At 49.2% G+C, this 23,017-nt stretch overlaps 1 protein-coding gene across 1 annotated transcript in view; it reads right to left on the bottom strand.

The window, feature by feature from the left end:
• The window catches only part of PLA2R1 (phospholipase A2 receptor 1), a 58,801-nt gene extending 35,784 nt beyond the window's left edge, over positions 1-23,017 (bottom strand). Inside the window, exons 1-9 of the mRNA XM_064164318.1 lie at positions 22,884-23,017; positions 17,046-17,429; positions 14,143-14,310; positions 13,603-13,776; positions 11,558-11,671; positions 8,312-8,455; positions 6,557-6,745; positions 3,188-3,345; positions 541-648 (exon numbers count right to left, since the gene is read on the bottom strand). Of these exons, the coding sequence (XP_064020388.1) occupies positions 541-648; positions 3,188-3,345; positions 6,557-6,745; positions 8,312-8,455; positions 11,558-11,671; positions 13,603-13,776; positions 14,143-14,310; positions 17,046-17,429; positions 22,884-22,986 (1,542 nt within the window). The 5' untranslated portion in view covers positions 22,987-23,017. The remainder of the gene's footprint in view (positions 1-540; positions 649-3,187; positions 3,346-6,556; positions 6,746-8,311; positions 8,456-11,557; positions 11,672-13,602; positions 13,777-14,142; positions 14,311-17,045; positions 17,430-22,883) is intronic.

Genomic DNA, 23,017 nt, shown 5'->3' with positions numbered 1-23,017 from the left:
TGGCTACAGCCTTCCTGCAGGCAGCTGCAGACAGCAATGAGCTCTGCCCTGAGCCTCCTCTTCTGCAGGCTGCACACCCCCAGCTCCCTCAGCCTCTCCTCACAGGGCTCTGCTCCAGGCCCCTCCCCAGCCTTGCTGCCCTTCTCTGGACACCTTCCAGCACCTCAACATCTCTCTTGAATTGAGGAGCCCAGAACTGGACACAGTATTCAAGGTGTGGCCTGAAGCAGTGTTGAGTACAGGGCAAGAAGAACCTCCCTGACCACACTGCTCCTGAGCCAGGCTGTGTGCAGTTCTGGAGCCCCCAACACAAGGAGGACATGGCTCCAAGGGTGCTATACTGTGTGCAGTTCTGCTTTTTAGGGCAAGGAGATTTTTTTTCCCCAGCAAAATATGTAGGTCTTTAACATGAAACCCTAAAATTAAGTATCTATTCACATCCACATGTCCCATAGCTACATTTAGAGGTTTCTTATATACTTCTGTCAGTAAGGATCCCAAACAGAACACAAAAGGAAACCAAACCACAAAGCTGCTTACCTCTGGACAGTTAGACTGCAGCTCAGCAGAGGCATTACTAAACTCCCCTGCTTTTTTGCAGATGTAGAAAGATCTGTCTTCACACTTTCTCACCTTCCAGCGTCCCTCCTGAAGGATAAAAAGCAGTATGTTCTGTGAGCACTCATTCTCATGCCTATCTATGCACAGTCCCCCCTCCTGCTTTGACTTCTCAGTAGAAATAAGCCATTTTTCCTCCTTCCATTTACACATCCTTAGATGGAGCATTTATTTCTACCAGCACTGTAAGCAGAAGTGGGTTTGAATCAATGACACAAAAGAATTTGCCTCTTTGATGGACTCCTTGGGATGTAACAATGCATCTTAATTCACCAACACTGTGGCCATGTCAGAGCAGGTACTTTTCAGGACAGACAGGAACTCTCTTCCTACTCACTCCAACACTTTGTGAGGTTAATGTTCAGATTTCAACTGTCCTTACTTAAGATGTTACTTTGTATGATGAAATTTTCAGCCAACTAAACGTATTGGACCTGCATCAAAAATAACTCTTGAACAATTTTATCTTGAACCTCCTTTTCATTTGTTTGCTCCTAGGCTGTCCTGGCAGGCTCATAGGCCATAGGGAATGTACAGAATTGCCTGTGACTGTGTCTTTATTGTTTGGCAGGAAACTCTGCTGCCATGGGTTTACCAGGAGCAGGCTCTAAATGCCTGCACGCGATCAGACTGCACAGCCAGCGTGACATCGTGCTCAGCCTGCACATGGCAGACATCCTGCCTGCACCTGAAAGTCTCCTGCTAAGACTAGAAGTCCTGGAGATACACAGATAGATCACCCAGAGGAGCCAGGAGATAAGGTCAGAGACTGCCTGCCTCCTTTTCCCAGAAGCCTGGGAAGAATCAAGTCTCAATAGCCAACAAACAGAGCTGGCTGAAAGTGTTTGGGCACTGTCTGGACTGTGGCTAGCTCCTGTGAGTCAAGTAATAATAATTCTGTGAGTAAAAGCTTAAAAGCCTCTTTGTAGTTCTCCATTGCCTTCTACCACAAGCAGAGGAGAGGCTGAGGGAGCTGGGATTGGTTAGCCTGGAGAAGAGGAGGCTCAGGGGTGACCTTATTGCTGTCTACAACTACCTGAGGGTTGGTTGTGGCCAGGAGGAGGTTGCTCTCTTCTCTCAGGTGGCCAGCACCAGAACAAGAGGACACAGCCTCAGGCTGCACCAGGGGAAATTTAGGCTGGAGGTGAGGAGAAAGTTCTTCACTGAGAGAGTCATTGGACACTGGAATGGGCTGCCCGGGGAGGTGGTGGAGTCACCGTCCCTGGAGCTGTTCAAGGCAGGATTGGACGTGGCACTTGGTGCCATGGTCTGGCCTTGAGCTCTGTGGTAAAGGGTTGGACTTGATGATGTGTGAGGTCTCTTCCAACCCTGATGATACTGTAATGCTGTGAAAGAGCTCCTTGAGTCCATTTAGTGAGCAAGAGGTACACTGACCACAAGCAGCATTTGACCATGGGAATCTTCTCTTCCAGTTCAAGTAATGACTCTGTATTTTGCTGGTTGTTACTAGATCTAGATATTACCTATAGAATAGTTCCATGACCATGTAAGAACCTCAAGATTATTAAAACAAGTGGTCAGGGGTGGTAAAAGTTCTGAATTTCAAAATGAATAAACAACAGCTCCAAGTGCAGGGTGCTGCACTTTGGCCACAACACCCCCATGCAGAGATACAGGCTGGGGTTGGAGTGGTTGGAGAGCAGCCAGACAGAGAGGGATCTGGGGGTGCTGATTGATACCTGCCTGAACATGAGCCAGCAGTGTGCCCAGGTGGCCAAGAGAGCCAGTGGCATCCTGGCCTGCATCAGGAATGGTGTGGTCAGCAGGAGCAGGGAGGTCATTCTGCCCCTGTACTCTGCACTGGTTAGACCACACCTTGAGTACTGTGTTCAGTTCTGGGCCCCCCAGTTTAGGAGGGACATTGAGATGCTTGAGTGTGTCCAGAGAAGGGCAACGAGGCTGGGGAGAGGCCTTGAGTACAGCCCTACGAGGAGAGGCTGAGGGAGCTGGGATTGGTTAGCCTGGAGAAGAGGAGGCTCAGGGGTGACCTTATTGCTGTCTGCAACTACCTGAGGGGTGGTTGTGGCCAGGAGGAGGTTGCTCTCTTCTCTCAGGTGGCCAGCACCAGAACAAGAGGACACAGCCTCAGGCTGCACCAGGGGAAATTTAGGCTGGAGGTGAGGAGAAAGTTCTTCACTGAGAGAGTCACTGGACACTGGAATGGGCTGCCCGGGGAGGTGGTGGAGTCGCCGTCCCTGGAGCTGTTCAAGGCAAGATTGGACGTGGCACTTGGTGCCATGGTCTGGCCTTGAGCTCTGTGGTAAAGGGTTGGACTTGATGCTCTGTGAGGTCTCTTCCAACCCTGATGATACTGTGATACTGTGATATTCACCTTGGGAAAAATACCATCTCAGACTAACACATTTCCCTTTCAGCACTACAAAACTGATGGGTTTCTGATGGCTACATTGCATTTACCACAACATGAATATACTCCAAGTCAAAACCAAAGTCATGCTACAGGTTATGGCTTTAAAACACACCCACAGTGAGAAAAACTATGAGGTAGAAGTGTCCAATTATTCTTCCAGAAGGAAAGGAAACTTACAGATCCTTGAGCCGAAACACAGAGCTGTCCTGTTCTTTGCAAGGTGTTAGGCTCCTGGCTGTGCCAGTTAGAGAACTTCACTGAGGTGCCATCTGACCACTCAAAAACCATGGGGGTGTTATTACTGTGCAACCCAATCCATGTTTCAGTGACATTTTCTGTAAAAGAGTGAGAGAGTTTCAGATTTGCATGGTGAAGAAATTCTGTCTGTTGTTCCCGGAACATGAAGGGATTTTGGGAAGGATTAGATTTTAAACAAACAAACAATAAGTTAGAAAAAAAAAGGAGTGACCTTCAGGAAACCTTAGGGATGAGATAATGTTCTACTGCCCCTGAAGAACACATTATTTCCAAAAGAGATGAACATACACTTTGGCCACAGCAACCCCAAGCAGCACTACAGGATGGGGACATAGGGGCTGAGAGCAGCCAGGCAGAGAGGGAGCTGGGGGTGCTGGGAGAGAGGAGCTGAAGAGGAGGCAGCAGTGCCCAGGTGGGCAGCAGAGCCAATGGCATCCTGGGCTGCATCAGGAGCAGTGTGGCCAGCAGGACAAGGGAGGTTCTTCTGCCCCTCTGCTCAGGCCACCTCTTGAGTGCTGTGCCCAGTTCTGGGCTCCTGAATTCAAGAGAGATGTTGAGGTGCTGGAAGGTGTCCAGAGAAGGGCAGCAAGGCTGGGGAGGGGCCTGGAGCACAGCCCTGTGAGGAGAGGCTGAGGGAGCTGGGGGTGTGCAGCCTGCAGAAGAGGAGGCTCAGGGCAGAGCTCATTGCTGTCTACAGCTGCCTGAAGGGAGGCTGTAGCCAGGTGGGGTTGGGCTCTGCTGCCAGGCAGCCAGCAACAGAAGAAGGGGACACAGTCTGAAGCTGTGCCAGGGGAGGTCTAGGCTGGATGTTAGGAGGAAGTTGTTGGCAGAGAGAGTGATTGGCATTGGAATGGGCTGCCCAGGGAGGTGGTGGAGTCGCTGTGCCTGGGGGTGTTGAAGCCAAGGCTGGCTGGGGCACTTAGTGCCATGGTCTGGTTGATTGGGCAGGGCTGGGTGCTAGGTTGGGCTGGATGGGCTTGGAGGTCTCTTCCAACCTGGCTGATTCTATGGCTCTATAGATGATACCTGCTCTGAAATCCTGAAAATACAAATCAAAAGTACATGCACTTTTTTGAAGAGCAGAGGGCAGAAACTGCCATGGAAGGGAAAGATTTCCTCTTACAGTCTTCCATGGCACAGGGCTTTGCATTTTGTCAGAGTCATGTTTTCAAGTCCCAGCAATAACACAGTTGTAGCCACAAGAGCTGCCAAACAGGAAAGTTAAGACTTGTGGTTTGATCAGTTATTACAACCAGAAGTATACAGGCTGCTGGGCATGGAAACCCCTCTGAAGAGAACCCTGAAGCAGGTTTGAAAGAGAAGTGGACAACTTTGAAGCTGAATGCAGAGAACAACTAAATCTATCCATTAGAGCATCTGAGGAAGTAATGTCTATGGAAGGTGGTAAGAGCTAAGGAAGATTAACCACTACATTATCTCCTGAGAAAAAGACAGAGAGGGCAGCAGCAAAGAGGATGGATGGCAGGAGAGAGGATAATGGGAGATGATGTCCTGTAAATCCAGAGTAACTCTCCATCCCTGCTGAGACAAAGTTGATAAAAAAACATTACTGTGCCTCAGCTCTGGGAGGATTAAATTCATGGCCAAACTGTGCAGCTCTGCCACCACACTGATGTCAGCTGGGTGCACAAATCAGTCACTTTGCTACTATTATAAAACCATAGAATCATTTAGGTTGGAAAAGACCTTTAAGACCATTGAGTCCAAGCATTAACCCAGCACTGCTAAGTCCACCACCAAATCGTGTCCTTAAGTGCTACATCTATATGTGTTTTAAATACCTCCAGGAATGGTGACTCCACTGTTTTGGGCAGCCTGTTCCAATGCTTAACAACCCTCTTGGTGAAAAAATGTGTCCTAACATCCAAATCTTCCCCTAGCACAACTTGAGACCACTTCCCCTCGTCCCATCACTTGTTACCTGGGAGAAGAGACCAACATCCACCTCACTACAACCTTGTTTTAGGTACTTGTAGAGAACAATAAGGGCTCCCCTGAGCCTCCTTTTTTTCCTCCTAAAAGCTGTGCCTATGTTATGACAACAAAAGTCTTGGCAGTGCTGCACCAGAGCCTTTGTTCATGAAGCTCCTTGTGTAACTGTGCTACCTCTTAGCACAATGTGGACTAGCAACTCTACAAACAAACTAGCAGCAGCAACTTGGCCATGTGGACAAGGTCAGACTGAGAACAAAAGACATGCTGAACTGTTGTTGCTCCTCAGTCCAACTCTTGCATAAGTGTGATCACTGCATGCTCTGCAAGCCAGCAGACAAGAACAGGAAAGCAAAGGACAAAGCCTAGTGTGTTTAACCTGGCCTCACTGTGTTGATTTTGTTGACCCCTTTCTTTATTTTAAGTATGCTTACTGAAGAAGGTGATGCTGTACCTTCTGAAGAGCCCTAGAGGGAACACCCAGAATGCTTTCTATTTCTGTAAGCTTCATTTGGGTGAGCCACATGCTTTAGGGGACAAGGATGTTAAAGGAGTGCACAACCAGAGCCTGGGCTGCAGCAGGAGGAGTGTGGCCAGCAGGGCCAGGGAGGGGATTCTCCCCCTCTGCTGTGCTCTGCTGAGACCCCATCTGGAGTACTGCATCCAGCTCTGGAGCCCCCATTACAAGAGGGATGTGGAGATGCTGGAGGGAGCCCAGAGAAGGGCCAGGAGGATGCTCAGAGGCTGCAGCAGCTCTGCTGTGAGCACAGACTGAAAGAGTTGGGGCTGTGCAGTCTGGAGAAGAGGAGGCTCCCAGGTGACCTTCTGGTGGCCTTCCAGGATCTAAAAGGGGATACAAAAAAACTGGGGAGGGATTTTTGAGGCTGTCAGGGAGTGACAGGAGTGGGGGGAACGGAGCAAAGCTGGAGGTGAGGAGAGTCAGAGTGGAGGCGAGGAGGAAGTTGCTGAGCATGAGAGTGCTGAGAGGCTGGAATGGGTTGCCCAGGGAGGTGGTTGAGGCCTCATGGCTGGAGGTGTTTAATGTCAGGCTGGATAGAATCAACCAGGTTGGAAGAGACCTCCAAGATCATCCACTCCAACCTATCACCCAGCCCCATCCAGTCAACTAGATCATGGCACCAAGTGCCTCATTCAGTCTTTAAGGATGAGGCTGTGTGCAGCCTGCTCTAGGGTAGGGTGTTCCTGCCCATGGCAGGGGGCTTGGAACTGGCTGATCCTTGTGGTCCCTTCCACTGATTTTATGGTTCTATGAAAAGAGCATCACAAAACTCTTCAATAAACATTACACACGTGAAACTAAGTCCCAAAACTCACCACTTTCAAGCAGGTTGAGGAGCAGTTCTGCATCTGCCATGGAGGATACAGTAATGAGTCCACTACCATCACTCTGGCAGGAGATGAAAGCATCGTTCCAGTTCTTCTCCTCTCGATGTAGTCTGTAGCAGTAGCGATTGTGTGGGTACCAGCCAGCATCACAGTGGGTGGCATAATACTTCCATGTATCTTTCAATTAACCAAGTTGGTGTATAAAACATAGAATTGCCAAGGTTAGCCCATGCTCATGACACATCCAGAGCTGTTTTTTGTTCAGTCTTCAAATGTTAGAAACAGTTCATCCAAGAAGAACTGAGGAGGCCAAAACTCATGCTCTATGCAACACCTCCTACCAAGCAAACTGACTTTCATTAATGAGTCAACATTTGGGCTCTGGACTAGTGCAAATACACTAAAGAATCTCCTATTTAGCTTAAAACATGTCTCCATTGTTACCTCTGAAACAGATCCAAAGCCAGCTAAAGCTTCTTCAGATGCACTACCTACAAAATACTTGGCTGAGTTGGAAAGCAGCCCTGAGGAGAGGGACTTGGGGGTGCTGCTGGAGGAGAAGCTCAACAGGAGCCAGCAGTGTGCACTTGCAGCCCAGAAAGCCAAGCAGAGTCTGGGCTGCATCAGGAGCAGTGTGGCCAGCAGGGCAAGGGAGGTGATTCTCCCCCTCTGCTGAGACCCCACCTGGAGTACTGCATCCAGTTCTGGAGCCCCTGGGACAGGAGGGATTTGGAGGTGCTGCATTTAAGCAGGAGGAAGTGTTACTGCTTGAGTTAAACCCTGTCCAACGTAAGCAAACCCACGTATTTAGTCCAGCTAAGATCTGTTCTGCTGACTTCCTTACACGATCAGGGAACGCCTCACGTGCATGAGCCAATTAAATATCATGTACATAAAACTTCTGTTCACTTTAAGATCCCAACACATTTCCCATGACTGTACTGAAGCAGGAGGAAGTGTTGCTACTTGAGTTAAACTCTGTCCAACTTAAACGAGCAAACTCAGGTATTTAGTCCAGCTAAGACTGTTCTGCTGACTTCATGCTCATGAGCCTTTCCCTTGCTCTCTGCCCACATAAGGAACCACTTAAATATCATGTACATCAAAATCATGTTCATATTAAGACTCCCAACACATTTCCCATGACTGCACTGAAGCAGGAGGAAGTGTTGCTACTTGAGTTAAACCCTGTCCGACTTAACCGAGCAAACTCATGCATTTAGTCCGGCTAAGACTCTGTTCTGCTGACTTCATGCTCATGAGCCTTTTCCTTGTTCTCTGATCACGTAAAGAACCAATTAAATACCATATACATCAAAATTATGTTCATATTAAGACTCCCAACACATTTACTATGACTGCATTGAAGCAGGAGGAAGTGTTGCTACTTGAGTTAAACCCTGTCCAACTTAAAGGAGCAAACTCATGCATTTAGTCCAGCTAAGACTCTGTTCTGCTGACTTCCTTCAATGATCAGAGAACAAGGGAAAGCCTCATGTGCACAAACAAATCAAATATAAAGTACATAAAAAATATGTTTATATTAAGACTCCCAACACATTTACCATGACTGCATTGAAGCAGAAGTGTTATTACTTGAGTTAAACTGTGTCCAACTTAAACGAGTAAACTCATGTATTTAGCCCAGCTAAGACTCTGTTCTGCTGACTTGATGCTCGTGAGGTTTTGCCTTGTTCTCATTCCACCCCCCAAACAGAGCACAGCCAACACTGCCAGACTCACCTAGTGTTTCATGCTCTGTCTGATTTAAGTGCTTTTTGCATACAAAAGGCAATCCAGAGTCACACCAATAGCTCTGCCAGCTGTACTTCCAGTTCGCATTCATCACTGCACAACGATGTTCCTTCAAGTGCTTATCAGAGACATCTACAAGCACATTTTTGAGAAGCACAGAACCACAAAAAAAATCAGTTGGGACTTGAGCAGTGGTGCTGTGTGGCTCTCTGTGTCTTACTGAATCAAAGTAGAAATATCTCTGCACATTTCTAGTAATGTTACACCAATGCTACAGACAGCTGAACACTGAGCACAATTTGTAGATGTGTGGCAACGCCTCCTTGGCTGCTTCTAACTGATGAGAGGCTGCAATCAACTTTGGTGTCTATGTTGAGGTGCTGGAAGGTGTCCAGAGAAGGGCAGCAAGGCTGGGGAGGGGCCTGGAGCACAGCCCTGTGAGGAGAGGCTGAGGGAGCTGGGGGTGTGCAGTCTGCAGAAGAGGAGGCTCAGGGCAGAGCACATTGTTGTCTGCAGCTACCTGCAGGGAGGCTGTAGCCAGGTGGGGTTGGGCTCTTCTGCCAGGCAACCAGCAACAGAAGAAGGGGACACAATCTCAAGTTGTGCTGGGGGAAGTATAGGCTGGATGTTAGGAGGAAGTTGTTGGCAGAGAGAGTGACTGGCATTGGAATGGGCTGCCCAGGGAGGTGGTGGAGTTGCCATCCCTGGAGGTGTTGAAGCAAAGCCTGGATGAGGCACTTAGTGCCATGGTCTGGTTGATTGGACAGGGCTGGGTGCTAGGTTGGACTGGCTGAGCTTGGAGGTCTCTTCCAACCTGCTTGATTCTATGATTATATCTGAGCTCTGACACACCTCAAACTGTAGCAAAGCTAATTGCATAGCTCATCATAATGTGTTAATGGTAATTACAGCACATTAATGTAGATTACAGCATATTAATGTAAACTGAAACTCCTTTTCCCCATGAAATGAGCTAGAGCATAACTTTTCATTAGGAATCGTAGAATCAAACGGGAAACAAGTTGGAAAAGACCTCCAAGCTCATCCAGTCCAACCTAGTACCCAGTCCTAGCCAGTCAACCAGACCACAGCACTAAGTGCCCCAGCCAGGCTTGGCTTCAACATCTCCAGGAATGGTGACTCCACCACCTCCCTGGGCAGCCCATTCCAATGCCAATCACTCTCTCTGACAACAACTTCCTCCTAACATCCAGCCTAGACCTCCCCTGGCACAGCTTGAGACTGTGTCCCCTTGTTCTGTTGCTGCTTGCCTGGCAGAAGAGCCCAACCCCACCTGGCTACAGCCTCCCTTCAGGGAGTTGTAGACAGCAATGAGGTCTGCCCTGAGCCTCCTCTTCTCCAGGCTAAACTACTCCAAGTCCCTCAGCCTCTCCTCACAGGGTTTGTGTTCCAACATGCAACTGGGATCTTAAAAACACCTTTAAAAGTAAGTGACAAGAAGGCAAGATCACTAATATCAGTAATGCTTTGAACAGATCCACCCCAAGTGATGCTACACCTCTAGAAGAGGCTTTTGGTTCATGGATGTGAATACAAATTTCTCCCAACATAAGATGTGTGCTGTACTGCAGAGTAGGAGTTCTCCGTAGGAACAGCAGTGTGGCATCAAGCTGCAATTACAGACAGCACACAACTGCACTGCTCTAACACATCCAAGAGGGACATCACAGACTTGCTCTCCAGAGGTATACTATAGGTATACTACTCTACAGAGCATGATTTATCTGTAGGAACAGCAGTGTGGCATCAAGCTGCAGTTACAGACAGCACACGACTGCACTGCCGTAACACATCCAAGAGGGACATCACAGACTTGCTCTCCAGAGGTATACTACAGGTATATTATACTACAGAGCATGATTTATCTGTAGGAACAGCAGTGTGGCATCAAGCTGCAGCTACAGACAGCACACAACTGCACTGCTCTAACACATCCAAGAGGGACATCACAAACTTGCTCTCCAGATGTATACTATAGGTATAGCAGTACTACAGAGCATGATGTATCTGTAGGAACAGCAGTGTGGCATCAAGCTGCAATTACAGACAGCACACAACTGCACTGCCCTAACACATCCAAGAGGGACATCACAGACTTGCTCTCCAGAGGTATACTACAGGTATATTATACTACAGAGTATGATGTATCTGTAGGAACAGCAGTGTGGCATCAAGCTGCAGTTACAGACAGCACACAACTGCACTGCTCTAACACATCCAAGAGGGACATCACAGACTTGCTCTCCAGAGGTATACTACAGGTATATTATACTACAGAGTATGATGTATCTGTAGGAACAGCAGTGTGGCATCAAGCTGCAGCTACAGACAGCACACAACTGCACTGCTCTAACACATCCAAGAGGGACATCACAAACTTGCTCTCCAGATGTATACTATAGGTATAGCAGTACTACAGAGCATGATTTATCTGTAGGAACAGCAGTGTGGCATCAAGCTGCAGCTACAGACAGCACACAACTGCACTGCCCTAACACATCCAATAGGAGCATCACAGACTTGCTCTCCAGAGGTATACTACAGCTATATTATACTACAGAGTATGATGTATCTGTAGGAAGAGCAGTGTGGCATCAAGCTGCAGTTACAGACAGCACACAACTGCACTGCTCTAACACATCCAGAAGGAGCATCACAGACTTGCTCTCCAGATGTATACTATAGGTATAGCAGTACTAGAGAGCATGATTTATCTGTAGGAACAGTAATGTGGCATCAAGCTGCAGCTACAGACAGCACACAACTGCACTGCCCTAACACATCCAAGAGGGACATCACAGACTTGCTCTCCAGAGGTATACTACAGGTATATTATACTACAGAGTATGATGTATCTGTAGGAACAGCAGTGTGGCATCAAGCTGCAGCTACAGACAGCACACAACTGCACTGCCCTAACACATCCAATAGGAGCATCACAGACTTGCTCTCCAGAGGTATACTACAGGTATATTATACTACAGAGTATGATGTATCTGTAGGAACAGCAGTGTGGCATCAAGCTGCAGCTACAGACAGCACACAACTGCACTGCTCTAAGACATCCAAGAGGGACATCACAGACTTGCTCTCCAGATGTATACTATAGGTATACTACACTACAGAGCATGATTTATCTGTAGGAACAGCAGTGTTGTATCAGGCAGCACACAACTGCTCTGCTCAAACACATCCAAGAGGAACATCACATACTTGCTCTCCAGTTGACAAACGCTAGTGCCGCTCCATCTGACCACTGCCAGCCAGCATCTTCAGCCAGGTGACTCAAGCCCATCCACAGCATTTTGTCTGTAGCATTTAGCTGTCCTGAAACAGAAGAAAATGAACAAAGTAATACCTCACACTACCCTCATGATATTAAATACCTGAATGGTACAGATCTGCTGTCATAGAAACATAAAATCAACCAGGTTGGAAGAGACTTCCAAGCTCATCCAGTCCAAGCTAGCACCCAGCCCTACCCAATCAACCAGACCATGGCACTAAGTGCCTTAGAATAGGAATAAAACAACAACAAACAAGCAAGTCCCCAACAAATCAAAACCATACTAAACAAAAAAAACCCCAGCAACAACAACAAAAAAAAATCACCTCACACTCCAGGAAGTTTTCTCTGTCCTTAGGAAAAGTCTATTACTTTATTAACCAACAGAGAGATGGAAATGAATAAACTCAGAAGTCTGCATCCTTCAAAAGATACTCCACAGGAAGGCTTTGCAGAAGTTGTTGCTGACCTTAGAAATTGAATCTAGAAGAAGCAGATACAAAATGCTATCCTGTTTCAGCTCTCCACATCCAAACAACTTTCAGCCCTTTCATAATCAAAAAGCTAAAGAAGTATTTTTGACATCTCCTCTCTGCTTCTATCCTGCAACTGAAAATCAGCAATGGGCAAGAAGCCTCAGGCAGCCTCTCACATCACAGCCCTACCACCCATTCCTCCACTAGATCCTCTCTGCATGCAATGCAACACCCACAAAACCCAAGCTGTCAGAAGGCTGCACAAAATTTGTCTGAGATGCTCACTGCATGGTGGAAAGCAAAAGGGTTACCAGAGAGGAAATGTTAGCCTTTTGTCAGAACAGAGCTGCCATTTTTCACATACAAGACATGTACTGCAAGCCTGACACAATGTTCTTGTCGTTCACATGTGGGGAAGTTCAACTTGCAATAAGAGCAAGAGAGAGAAAGGGACCCCCATGGGTATGCTGCAGAGAAAGTAAATACTGGTACAATACTCCAGAGAAAACAGGCAGACTCCATAAGGGAGGTGATTCTCCCCCTCTGCTCTGCTGAGACCCCACCTGCAGTCCTGCATCCAGCTCTGGAGCACCCATTATAAGAGGGATGTGGAGTTGCTGGAGTGTGTCCAGAGAAGGGCCAGGAGGATGCTCAGAGGGCTGCAGCAGCTCTGCTGTGAGCACAGACTGAAAGAGTTGGGGCTGTGCAGGCTGGAGCAGAGGAGGCTCCCAGGGGACCTTCTGGTGGCCTTCCAGGATCTGAAGGGGGCTACAAAAAAGCTGGGCAGGGACTTTTGAGGCTGTCAGAGAGTGACAGGACTGGGGGGAATGGAGCAAAGCTGGAGGTGGGGAGAGTCAGAGTGGAGGAAGTTGTTGAGCATGAGAGTGGTGAGAGGCTGGAATGGGTTGCCCAGGGAGGTGGTTGAGGCCCCATGGCTGGAGGTGTTTAAGGCCAGGCTGGCTGAGGCTGTGTGCAGCCTGCTCTAGGGTAGGGTGTCCCTGGGCATGGCAGAGGGGGTTGGAACTGGCTGCTCCTTGTGGTCCCTTCCAACCCTGACTGATATTATGATTCCTACTGACAGCTGCATGAAGGAATGGAAATCTCTGTGCAAAGGCAGAATCAAGCCAATGACTCTCACATAACTCATACCACCACTTCTTCCCTTGGGTTACTGGGTGGTAACTCACCTTGCTTTTTCAGACAGCTCTACTGAGGTGTGCTACATGACCAAGTCCCGCAAGTAGCAATGGGAGAGACATCTCACAGAGCATAAAGCTCCAAAGCTTGCCACTTTGTTGTTGGTAAAGATCTAACTGCAGGTTTCCTACAAGGACACCATCCCAGAGGTGTTGAAGCCAAGCTTGGCTGGGGCACTTAGTGCCATGGTCTGGTTGATTGGCCAGGGCTGGGTGCTAGGCTGGACTGGATGAGTTTGGAGGTCTCTTCCAACCTGCTTGATTCTATGATGCTATGACATTAAAGAAACATCTACTCACTGCTTAAGTTACTTATGTAGTCCTGCTCCTCAGGGTTGGTGACACTCAGCAAGTCTCCTCCTTGCAGCTGACAGGCAGCCCGTGCCTGGCGCCAGGTCAAAGCAGACACAAGATTGAACTGGTAGCAAAGCTGAGTGTCAGGGTTCTTCTTCCAGAAACTGCCACAGCCACTCTCTGCTCAAAAACAGACTTGTCACCAACAGCCCAAGACTGCAAACTGAGTAGAAAGGCGATTTATGACAGCAGAGCTGTGACCGTGAACTCCTTCCACATTCCTTGGTTAAAGCTCACATGGAAACAGGGCTTTAAAGGAATAAAATACTCTGCTGTGCTCCATATGGCTGCTGGAGTGCATCTGCAGGTGGCTTTCAAAGCTCTCCTGAAGTCAACAGAGCTACCTTTTCTTTTTTGATTCATTTCTACGAGCTGATTATTTGCTCCTCTAACAAAAGGGAAGTAACTCAAAACAGGGTGCATCCTAGAGTTACTCCAAGATGCTCTCAGGGGCTGGGGGGAGAGAAAAGACAAGCAACATCTTACCAGCCTTTGGGCAAAACCCCCATTTCTCATCTTGGTCATAGTGAGTCGTCGTGGCACACCAGTCAAATCCTTTTCCATCTTTGGTACACTCATAATACCACTTCTGGTTATACTGAAATGGGAAAACACAAGGAGAACCAAAAGAGTTCCCCAGCAAGGTGTAGGTTTCTGGAATAAACAAAAAGGGAGAGATTACAAGAACACAGATCATAGAATCACTGAATCAGTCAGGGTTGGAAGGGACCACAAGGAGCAGTTAGTTCTAACCCCCTCTGCCATGGCCAGGGACACCCTACCCTAGAGCAGGCTGCACACAGCCTCAGCCAGCCTGGCCTTAAACACCTCCAGCCATGGGGCCTCAACCACCTCCCTGGGCAACCCATTCCAGCCTCTCACCACTCTCCTGCTCAACAACTTCCTCCTCACCTTCACTCTGACTCTCCCCACCTCCAGCTTTACTCCATTCCCCCCAGTCCTGCCACTCCCTCACAGCCTCCAAAGTCCCTCCCCAGCTTTTTTGTAGCCCCCTTCAGATCCTGGAAGGCCACCAGAAGGTCACCTGGGAGCCTCCTCTGCTCCAGCCTGCACAGCCCCAACTCTTTCAGTCTGTGCTCACAGCAGAGCTGCTGCAGCCTCTGAGCATCCTCCTGGCCCTGCTCTGGACACTCTCCAGCATCTCCACATCCCTCTTGTCCCAGGGGCTCCAGAACTGGATGCAGTACTCCAGGTGGGGTCTCAGCAGAGCACAGCAGAGGGGGAGAATCACCTCCCTGGCCCTGCTGGCCACACTGCTACTGCTGCAGCCCAGGCTCTGCTTGGCTTTCTGGGCTGCAAGTGCACACTGCTGGCTCCTGTTGAGCTTCTCCCCCAGCAGCACACCCAAGTTCCTCTCCTCAGGGCTGCTCTCCAGCCACCCACTGCCCAGCCTGGATTTCTGCTTGGCATTGCCTCGACCCAGCTGCAAGACCTTGCACTTGGTCTTGTTGAACCTCCTGAGCTTGGCTTGTGCCCACCTCTGCAGCCTGTCCAGGTCCCTCTGGATGGATCCCTGCCCTCCAGCCTGGCTGCTGCACCACACAGCTTGGTGTCATCAGCAGAGTTGCTGAGGCTGCACTCAGTGCCTCTGTCCATGGCACCCACAAAGATGCTGAACAAGACTGGTCCCAGGACTGATCCCTGAGGGGCTCCACTTGTCACTTGCCTCCACATAGACATTAAGATCACATCAACTTCATTGCCCTCACATTTCACTGCTCCCTTCTCCACCAGCAACAACAAATACCCTTTCTAATCAACAACACAACATCACAAGCATAAGCAGCATCATTTGGGTGAAGAGAATCTGCAAACAACAGTTTGTGCACTCTGTCACCACGAAACAAGGCACACTCTTATAACTTCCCTGGAAACACAGAGAACCCAAACCATTCCTGAACAATGAACATATCAAACCTGCTCTTCCATTTCAGAATGGCTACACAGAACAACAGTTAGCAGACTCAGTACATGCTCAGATGCAAACCCTACTTATTTTTCCCTTGTTAGCCTAGGACAAATGATCAATTCCACATGATTTTCTCCTGCTCCTCCCAGTATTCATAAAGTGATTTCCTAAAGCTTTTTCTATTCTCTTTGTCACTCTATGGGAAAGGAAATGTGAACAGACAAAGGAGCTTTTACAAATGACTTTTTTTATGCCACAGGGAATAACAACCTACCTATAAAAGCTGATGTTGCACACATCTGTTGACACAATCAATCAATGTCTTACCAAGCAGTCAAAATATTTTTCTATTGCACTCCAGCACCAAAATATTGAGAATCCAGTGCAAGTGAAACCTCTACAAGCTTCTTCAGGGAGTATCTGCTTAACCTCAGAGCTTCTACAAAAGGTCCAAGAGCCACAATCACCGTTCCACAGAATCAAACAGGTTGGAAGAGACCTCCAAGAGCATCCAGCCCAACCTAGCACCCAGCCCTAGCCATGGCACTAAGTGCCCCAGCCAGGCTTTACTTCAACACCTCCAGGCACGGCAACTCCACCACATCCCTGGGCAGCCCATTCCAATGCCAATCACTCTCTCTGACAACAACTCCCTCCTAACATCCAGCATAGAACTCCCCTGGCACAACTTGAGACTGTGTCCCCTTCTTCTGTTGCTGCTTGCCTGGCAGCAGAGCCCAACCCCACCTGGCTACAGCCTCCCTTCAGGCAGCTGCAGACAGCAATGAGCTTTGCCCTGAGCCTCCTCTGCTGCAGGCTGCACACCCCCAGCTCCCTCAGCCTCTCCTCACAGGGCTGTGCTCCAGGCCCTCACCAGCTTCATTCACATGCAGTTCTGGATAAGAAGGATGTGGAGATGCTGGAGCATGTCCAGAGAAGGGCATCCACTGGAACACTCAGAGGGCTGCAGCAGCTCTGCTGTGAGGACAAACTGAGAGAGCTGGAGCTGTGCAGGCTGGAGGAGGCTCCCAGGTGACCTTCTTGTGGCCTTCCAGGATCTGAAGGGGGCTACAAAAAAGCTGGGGAGAGACTTCTTAGGCTGTCAGGGGGTGACAGGACTGGGGGGAATGGAGCAAAGCTGGAGGTGGGGAGATTCAGGGTGGAGGTGAGGAGAAAGTTGTTGAGAATGAGAGTAGTGAGAGGTTGGAATGGGCTGCCCAGGGAGGTGGTTGAGGCTGCATCCCTGGAGGTGTCGAAGCAAAGCCTGTATGAGGCACTTAGTGCCATGGTCTGGTTGATTGGCCAGGGCTGGGTGCTAGGTTGGGCTGGATGAGCTTGGAGCTCTCTTCCAACCTGGCTGATTCTATGATTCTAAGGGATCCTAAGCACCTGCTCTTGCTCCAGAAGACCTTTTGAAACTACTTTTCCTACCTGCATTCCCATGACTATGTTTTTTTACCTTGAAACGGGTGTTCACACAGGTCTTCACCATAGGACATGTACTGTTTCCACTGACAGGAAGAGCTTTTCTTGGCCACAAGGCGTTTGTCACTTTCAACAGCTAATTTGTATTCTGATGCACCAACCAATGCTTTTCCATCACAGTTCCACCCTAAGGAGTACTGAGTTGAATCACATTCAAGCATACTTAATGGCTGCTCTGGTCTACTGATGTTCAGTCCTAGGCAGGTACCTCTGCCTATGTTGAAAAGACGATGATTGGATACCCATTTCCACAGCATGTCTTTGGAGAGCTGAGTGCAGTCTCCCAGATGAAGGCCAACTGTGTCCACTTGAATGCACAAGTTGGAGTCTTCACTTTGGATAATAAACATCCCTTCATCTGTAGGGAATAAAAAAAAAGAAGAATCATAGAATCAAGCAGGTTGGAAGAGACCTCCAAGCTCAGCCAGCCCAACCTAGCACCCAGCCCTGTCCAGTCACCTAGACCATGGCACTAAGTGCCTCATCCAGGCTTTGCTTCAGCACCTCCAGGGATGGCAACTCCAGCACCTCCCTGGGCAGCCCATTCCAATGCCAATCATTCTCTCTGTGAAGAACTTCCTCCTAACATCCAGCCTATACTTTCCCCTGGCACAACTTGAGACTGTGCCCCCTTGTTCCATTGCTGGTTGTCTGGGAGAAGAGATCAACCCCCACCCGGCTACAACCTCCCTTCAGGTAGTTGTAGACAGCAATGAGGTTCCCCCTGAGCCTCCTCTTGTCCAGAAGAAGTTTCAGTCTGCAGAACACTGCAATTGATCAAATAGTACCAAAACACAAATATTGGAGATGGAGCTGTTTGGGAAGAGAACTGAAAATATCCATCAGAATTAACTGGCACTTCAAGAAAATAACAGTTCTAAATCTACTACAGCTCTAAATCTACTACAGCTCTAAATCTACTACAGCTCTAAATCTACTACAGCTCTAAATCTACTACAGCTCTAAATCTACTACAGCTCTAAATCTACTACAGCTCTAAATCTACTACAGCTCTAAATCTACTGTCAGTTTAGTTTCTGGCATGTGAAGGACACAAAACCAAATCTATGTAACAACTCCTATGCTGGATAACAGAAATAAATGCTAACTAGATAAAAAGGAATGCCCAAAGACATCCATCATGTTCAAAGAACAAGTTGCCCTGAGCAACTTGTCCTAGTGGGAGGTGTCCCTGCCTATGGCAGGAGGTTGGAACTGGATGATCCTTGAGGTCCCTTCCAACCTAAACCATTCTGTGATTCTATGCTAGCTTATGTGTTTCCTATAGTGGACAACCAATAAAACACTCTGTTCATTTGCTACAAAAGCAGAAGCTGGGATGTTGTTAGCATCATTAAACACTGATTAATAAGGTTCATTCACCAGTTTACAAGAAGTCACACTGGAAAGTGCAAAATAATCCTGGAGGGGAAGTAGGAGAGCAGATTGGAAAGTGCAACTAACAGTAAACACTGAAAAGTTTACAGCTGACACTGGCAAAATCTCTGCCATATTCATTCTTCACCCTCTGAAACTATAGAGGCAGAGATAGGAGGAAGTTGTTGAGCATGAGAGTGGTGAGAGGCTGGAATGGGTTGCCCAGGGAGTTGGTTGAGGGCCCCTGCATGGAGGTGTCTAAGGCCAGGCTGGCTGAGGCTGTGTGCAGCCTGCTCTAGGGTAGGGTGTCCCTGGGCATGGCAGGGGGCTTGGAACTGGCTGCTCCTTGTGGTGCCTTCCAGCCTTGACTGATTCTATGATTAAAGCATCATTTGTATTAGTGCTAAATCTGACCTATCAGTTTGTTCAAAGCTTTAAGTAAAGAGAGCTTCATGCACACAACTGCTCCAAACATGATCCTTGTGGTCCCTTCCAGCCCTGACTGATTCTATGATTACAGCATCACTTCTGTTAGTGCTAAATCTGACCTATCAGTTTGTTCAAAGCTTTAAGTAAAGAGAGCTTCATGCACACAACTGCTCCAAACATGATCCTTGTGGTCCCTTCCAGCCCTGACTGATTCTATGATTACAGCATCACTTCTGTTAGTGCTAAATCTGACCTATCAGTTTGTTCAAAGCTTTAAGTAAAGAGAGCTTCATGCACACAACTGCTCCAAACATGATCCTTGTGGTCCCTTCCAGCCCTGACTGATACTATGATTACAGCATCACTTCTGTTAGTGCTAAATCTGACCTATCAGTTTGTTCAAAGCTTTAAGTAAAGAGAGCTTCATGCACACAACTGCTCCAAACATGATCCTTTTGGTCCCTTCCAGCCCTGACTGATTCTATGAAAAACAAACTGCATTGCAAACAGGATACAGAAAAGGAGACTTCATCCATGCCCTGAGAGCTGCTGGCTGAGTATCACTCCCCTATTGGACACATATAGCTCAACCACATCTGGCTACCTCAGAGCACAGCAGATGTTGTGGGGTTAGCCTTGACATCCAGCCCTTCTTGGAACCATTAAGAAATATACTGAACTCTGTGACATCACATTCTAAGTATGTGAAAAGGAGTCAGCTGTTTGGTGTCTTGGGAGCAAACGTTTAACTGGGCATATAGACTGAGCAAAGAAAATGAGGGCAGCTGAGGAACTGAAAATCAGCAAAACCACAGCTCAGCTATTTTGTCCACTCTGAAATCCAAGAGTAATTAACCCCTGGATCTCCTCCCATCACAGCAGGATATTTATTTTCTGCCTTGGAAGCCTATGCCTTGAACACCTGAGCAGCACTTCCATTTTCCCTTCAAGCTCCACAGTGACAGTTCCTGCCACGTGTGCTTTCTAGCTGCTCTAACTCACTACACCTAGCCTTCTGAAGCAGTAACAACAAAAGCCTTCTCAGACTGATATAGTTCACATCTACCATAGAATCAACCAGGCTGGAAGAGACCTCCAAGCTCAGCCAGCCCAACCTAGCACCCAGCCCTGGCCAATCAACCAGACCATGGCACTAAGTGCCCCAGCCAGGCTTGGCTTCAACACCTCCAGGCACAGAGACTCCACCACCTCCCTGGGCAGCCCATTCCAATGCCAATCACTCTCTCTGCCAACAACTTCCTCCTAACATCCAGCCTAGACCTCCCCTGGCACAACTTCAGACTGTGTCCCCTTGTTTTGCTGCTGCTTGCCTGGCAGAGGAGCCCAACCCCACCTGGCTACAGCCTCCTTTCTAAATTAAAGAAACTATTATTATTATTAAAATTAGTAGTCAGAGGGGGCAAGACTCCCAAGTACCAAAATTAATAAACAATATCAGTGTTGAAATAAATCTCACCTTGCATCAATTAATTCCCCTTCATCACACAACCTCTGAATACTTTTATCTGTAAGAGCCTTACAAGTGGCAATGACTGCTGAGAAAAGATAAGGCTCTTTTACCATCTACACAAACAACCCATCTGGATGATCTCCACCAAGAACAGAATGCTCCTCTTTTTCACTCTGCAGGAACTTATGCCAAGAACAACCAGATCATAATCCTTGAGCCACACAGTGCCCTTCAAAATGCTGTTTCTGATCCCCAGCTACAAAATGCCATTGTCAAGAGCTGTGCTAGCACAGAATCACAGCATCTCTTAGACTGGGAAAGCCCTTCAAGCTCATTGAGTCCAATCCTGAGTTTCACACTGACAAGTCCTTCACTAAACCAAACCCCTCAGCACAACATCTCATCACTATGAATGGCTATGGTTGGAAAGGACCACCAGGATCACAGCAGAATAGAACACAACAGAATAGAATCACAGAATCTCTTAGATTGGAAAAGACCCTCAAGCTCATCAAGTTCAACCCTGAGTTTCACACTGACAAGTCCTTCACTAAACCAAACCCCTCAGCACAACATCTCAGCACTGTGAATCACTATGGTTGGAAAGGACCACCAGGATCAGGCAGTCCAACCTTCATCCCAGCATCCTTCATCACCAGACCATAGCCTCAAGCTCCACATCCACTGTTTCCTTACACACCTCCAGGGACGGCAACTCCACCACCTCCCTGGGCAGCCTGTTCCAGTGCCTGACCACCCACTCAGTAAAGAGCTTCCTCCCAACATCCAACTAAACCTCCCTTGACACAACTTGAGGCCATTTTCTCTGGTCCTATCATTAGTAATTCAGGAGAAGAGACCAGCTCCAGCCTCACTGCAACCTCCTTTTAGGCAGCTGTAGAGGGCAATAAGGTCCCCTCTCAGCCTCCTCCAGACTAAACACCCCCAGCTCCCTCAGCCACTCCTCACAGGACATGTTTGCCTGCCCTCTCCTCAGCCTCATCGCCCTTCTCTGCCCCAGCTGCAGCACCTCAGTGTCCCTCCTGTGCTGTGCTGACCAAAACTGGACACAGTACTCGAGGTGTGGTCTCACGAGTGCTGCACACAGGGGCATGAGCATCTCCCTACCCCTGCTGCTCACACCGTTGCTGACCCAGGCAACAGCCAAGCCAAGGCAGAGTAAGACTCCAGAGCAGGCAGACTGAGCGACAGCTCCAGACGGGCCCCAACTCAGCCCTTCCAAGTCAGGCATTGACACAACCCGAGCAACACCAAACCTCGACAACACCTCTCAAGCTCTACTCCTTTCAGCTTGTGAAGCTACGCCTACCACTTCACAGGTGTTCTCTTAGGAGGAGGTTGTTACAAAGCTCCTGGGCTCTGGAGAAGTCTGTACCCAAAGTCCTGCAGATGAAGAGCAGCGAGGGGCTCCATGAACTCGCAAGCCCCAGGGGAGACAAGGAGGTAGCCTGCGCTGTAGACACTGACAAGGTGGAGGGAGGCCCTGGGCAACACCCTGCTTTGATCTGCGAGCCCTTCCCAGGGGCCAAAAGGCAACTCCCAGGTGCAAAGCCTTAAGCTGATGTGAAGCCACAGCTGAAGTGCTAACAGCTGATCGGTACCTCCAAGCTCCTGATGACTTCGGTTCAGAACCGCTAAGGGTGAAAAATTAGCTGTAACAAAACTAGGAGAACAAGAGATCTTCGTTTCCTTCCTCCTCACCCCCACCTCCTTCCTCCCTAAAGGCAGTGTCAGCTGTTTAGGCGGCAATACCGAAAATGACTGCAATTTATTGGGAAGGAGGAGGGGGAAAAGAGGCGAAAGAAGAAAGAAAAACCGAAAAAAAGCTGTACCCCTTCCAGGTGCAATGAAAGCAATGTAAGTGAGCAGGACAGAAAGGGTGCAAAGGCACAGCTGGCCGGGCTGGGTCGGAGTCCGCCCCCGGGACCCCTCACCCCTGTGCGAGCCGAGACCTTCGCCCTGCCCGAAACCTGCCGGCCGAGGTCGGGCTGGCCCCAGCAGGAGACGCGCCCGGCCCTGACACGTCGTGGCAGCCCACAGCCCCCGAGAGCCGCCGCGGCCCCGCAGGGGGCCGAGGAACAGAACCCCAAGGGGGAGATCCGCAGACCCCCACACCCCTGCAAGCGCTGCACGCAGGGACGGCACCGGGCAGCGCCAGCGCGGCGCGGAGAGGGACGCTCGCCGCTGCCCGACCGGCGGCGCCCCGCCGTGAGCTCCCCCGGGGCGCACGCTGCACGCCGCCAGCCCCTTCCCTTCCCTTCCCTTCCCTTCCCTTCCCTTCCCTTCCCTTCCCTTCCCTTCCCTTCCCTTCCCTTCCCTTCCCTTCCCTTCCCTTCCCTTCCCTTCCCTTCCCTTCCCTTCCCTTCCCTTCCCTTCCCTTCCCTTCCCTTCCCTTCCCTTCCCTTCCCTTCCCTTCCCTTCCCTTCCCTTCCCTTCCCTTCCCTTCCCTTCCCTTCCCTTCCCTTCCCTTCCCTTCCCTTCCCTCCCCGGGCCGCCCACGGCGGCGTCACTCACTCCGAAGGGAGGGCACCGCGTCCTGGCCGAGGGCCGCGGCGCCCCGCGCCGAGCCGGCACCGCCGAGCAGCAGGCAGCAAGCCAGAAGCCGCCAGCCTAGCATCGCCGCTGCACTGCGCCCGCTCTGCCGAACC

Source organism: Pogoniulus pusillus, chromosome 2 (genome assembly GCF_015220805.1).
Source record: "Pogoniulus pusillus isolate bPogPus1 chromosome 2, bPogPus1.pri, whole genome shotgun sequence".
NCBI lineage: Eukaryota > Metazoa > Chordata > Aves > Piciformes > Lybiidae > Pogoniulus > Pogoniulus pusillus.
This window is presented reverse-complemented; position numbering and strand designations above follow the sequence as displayed.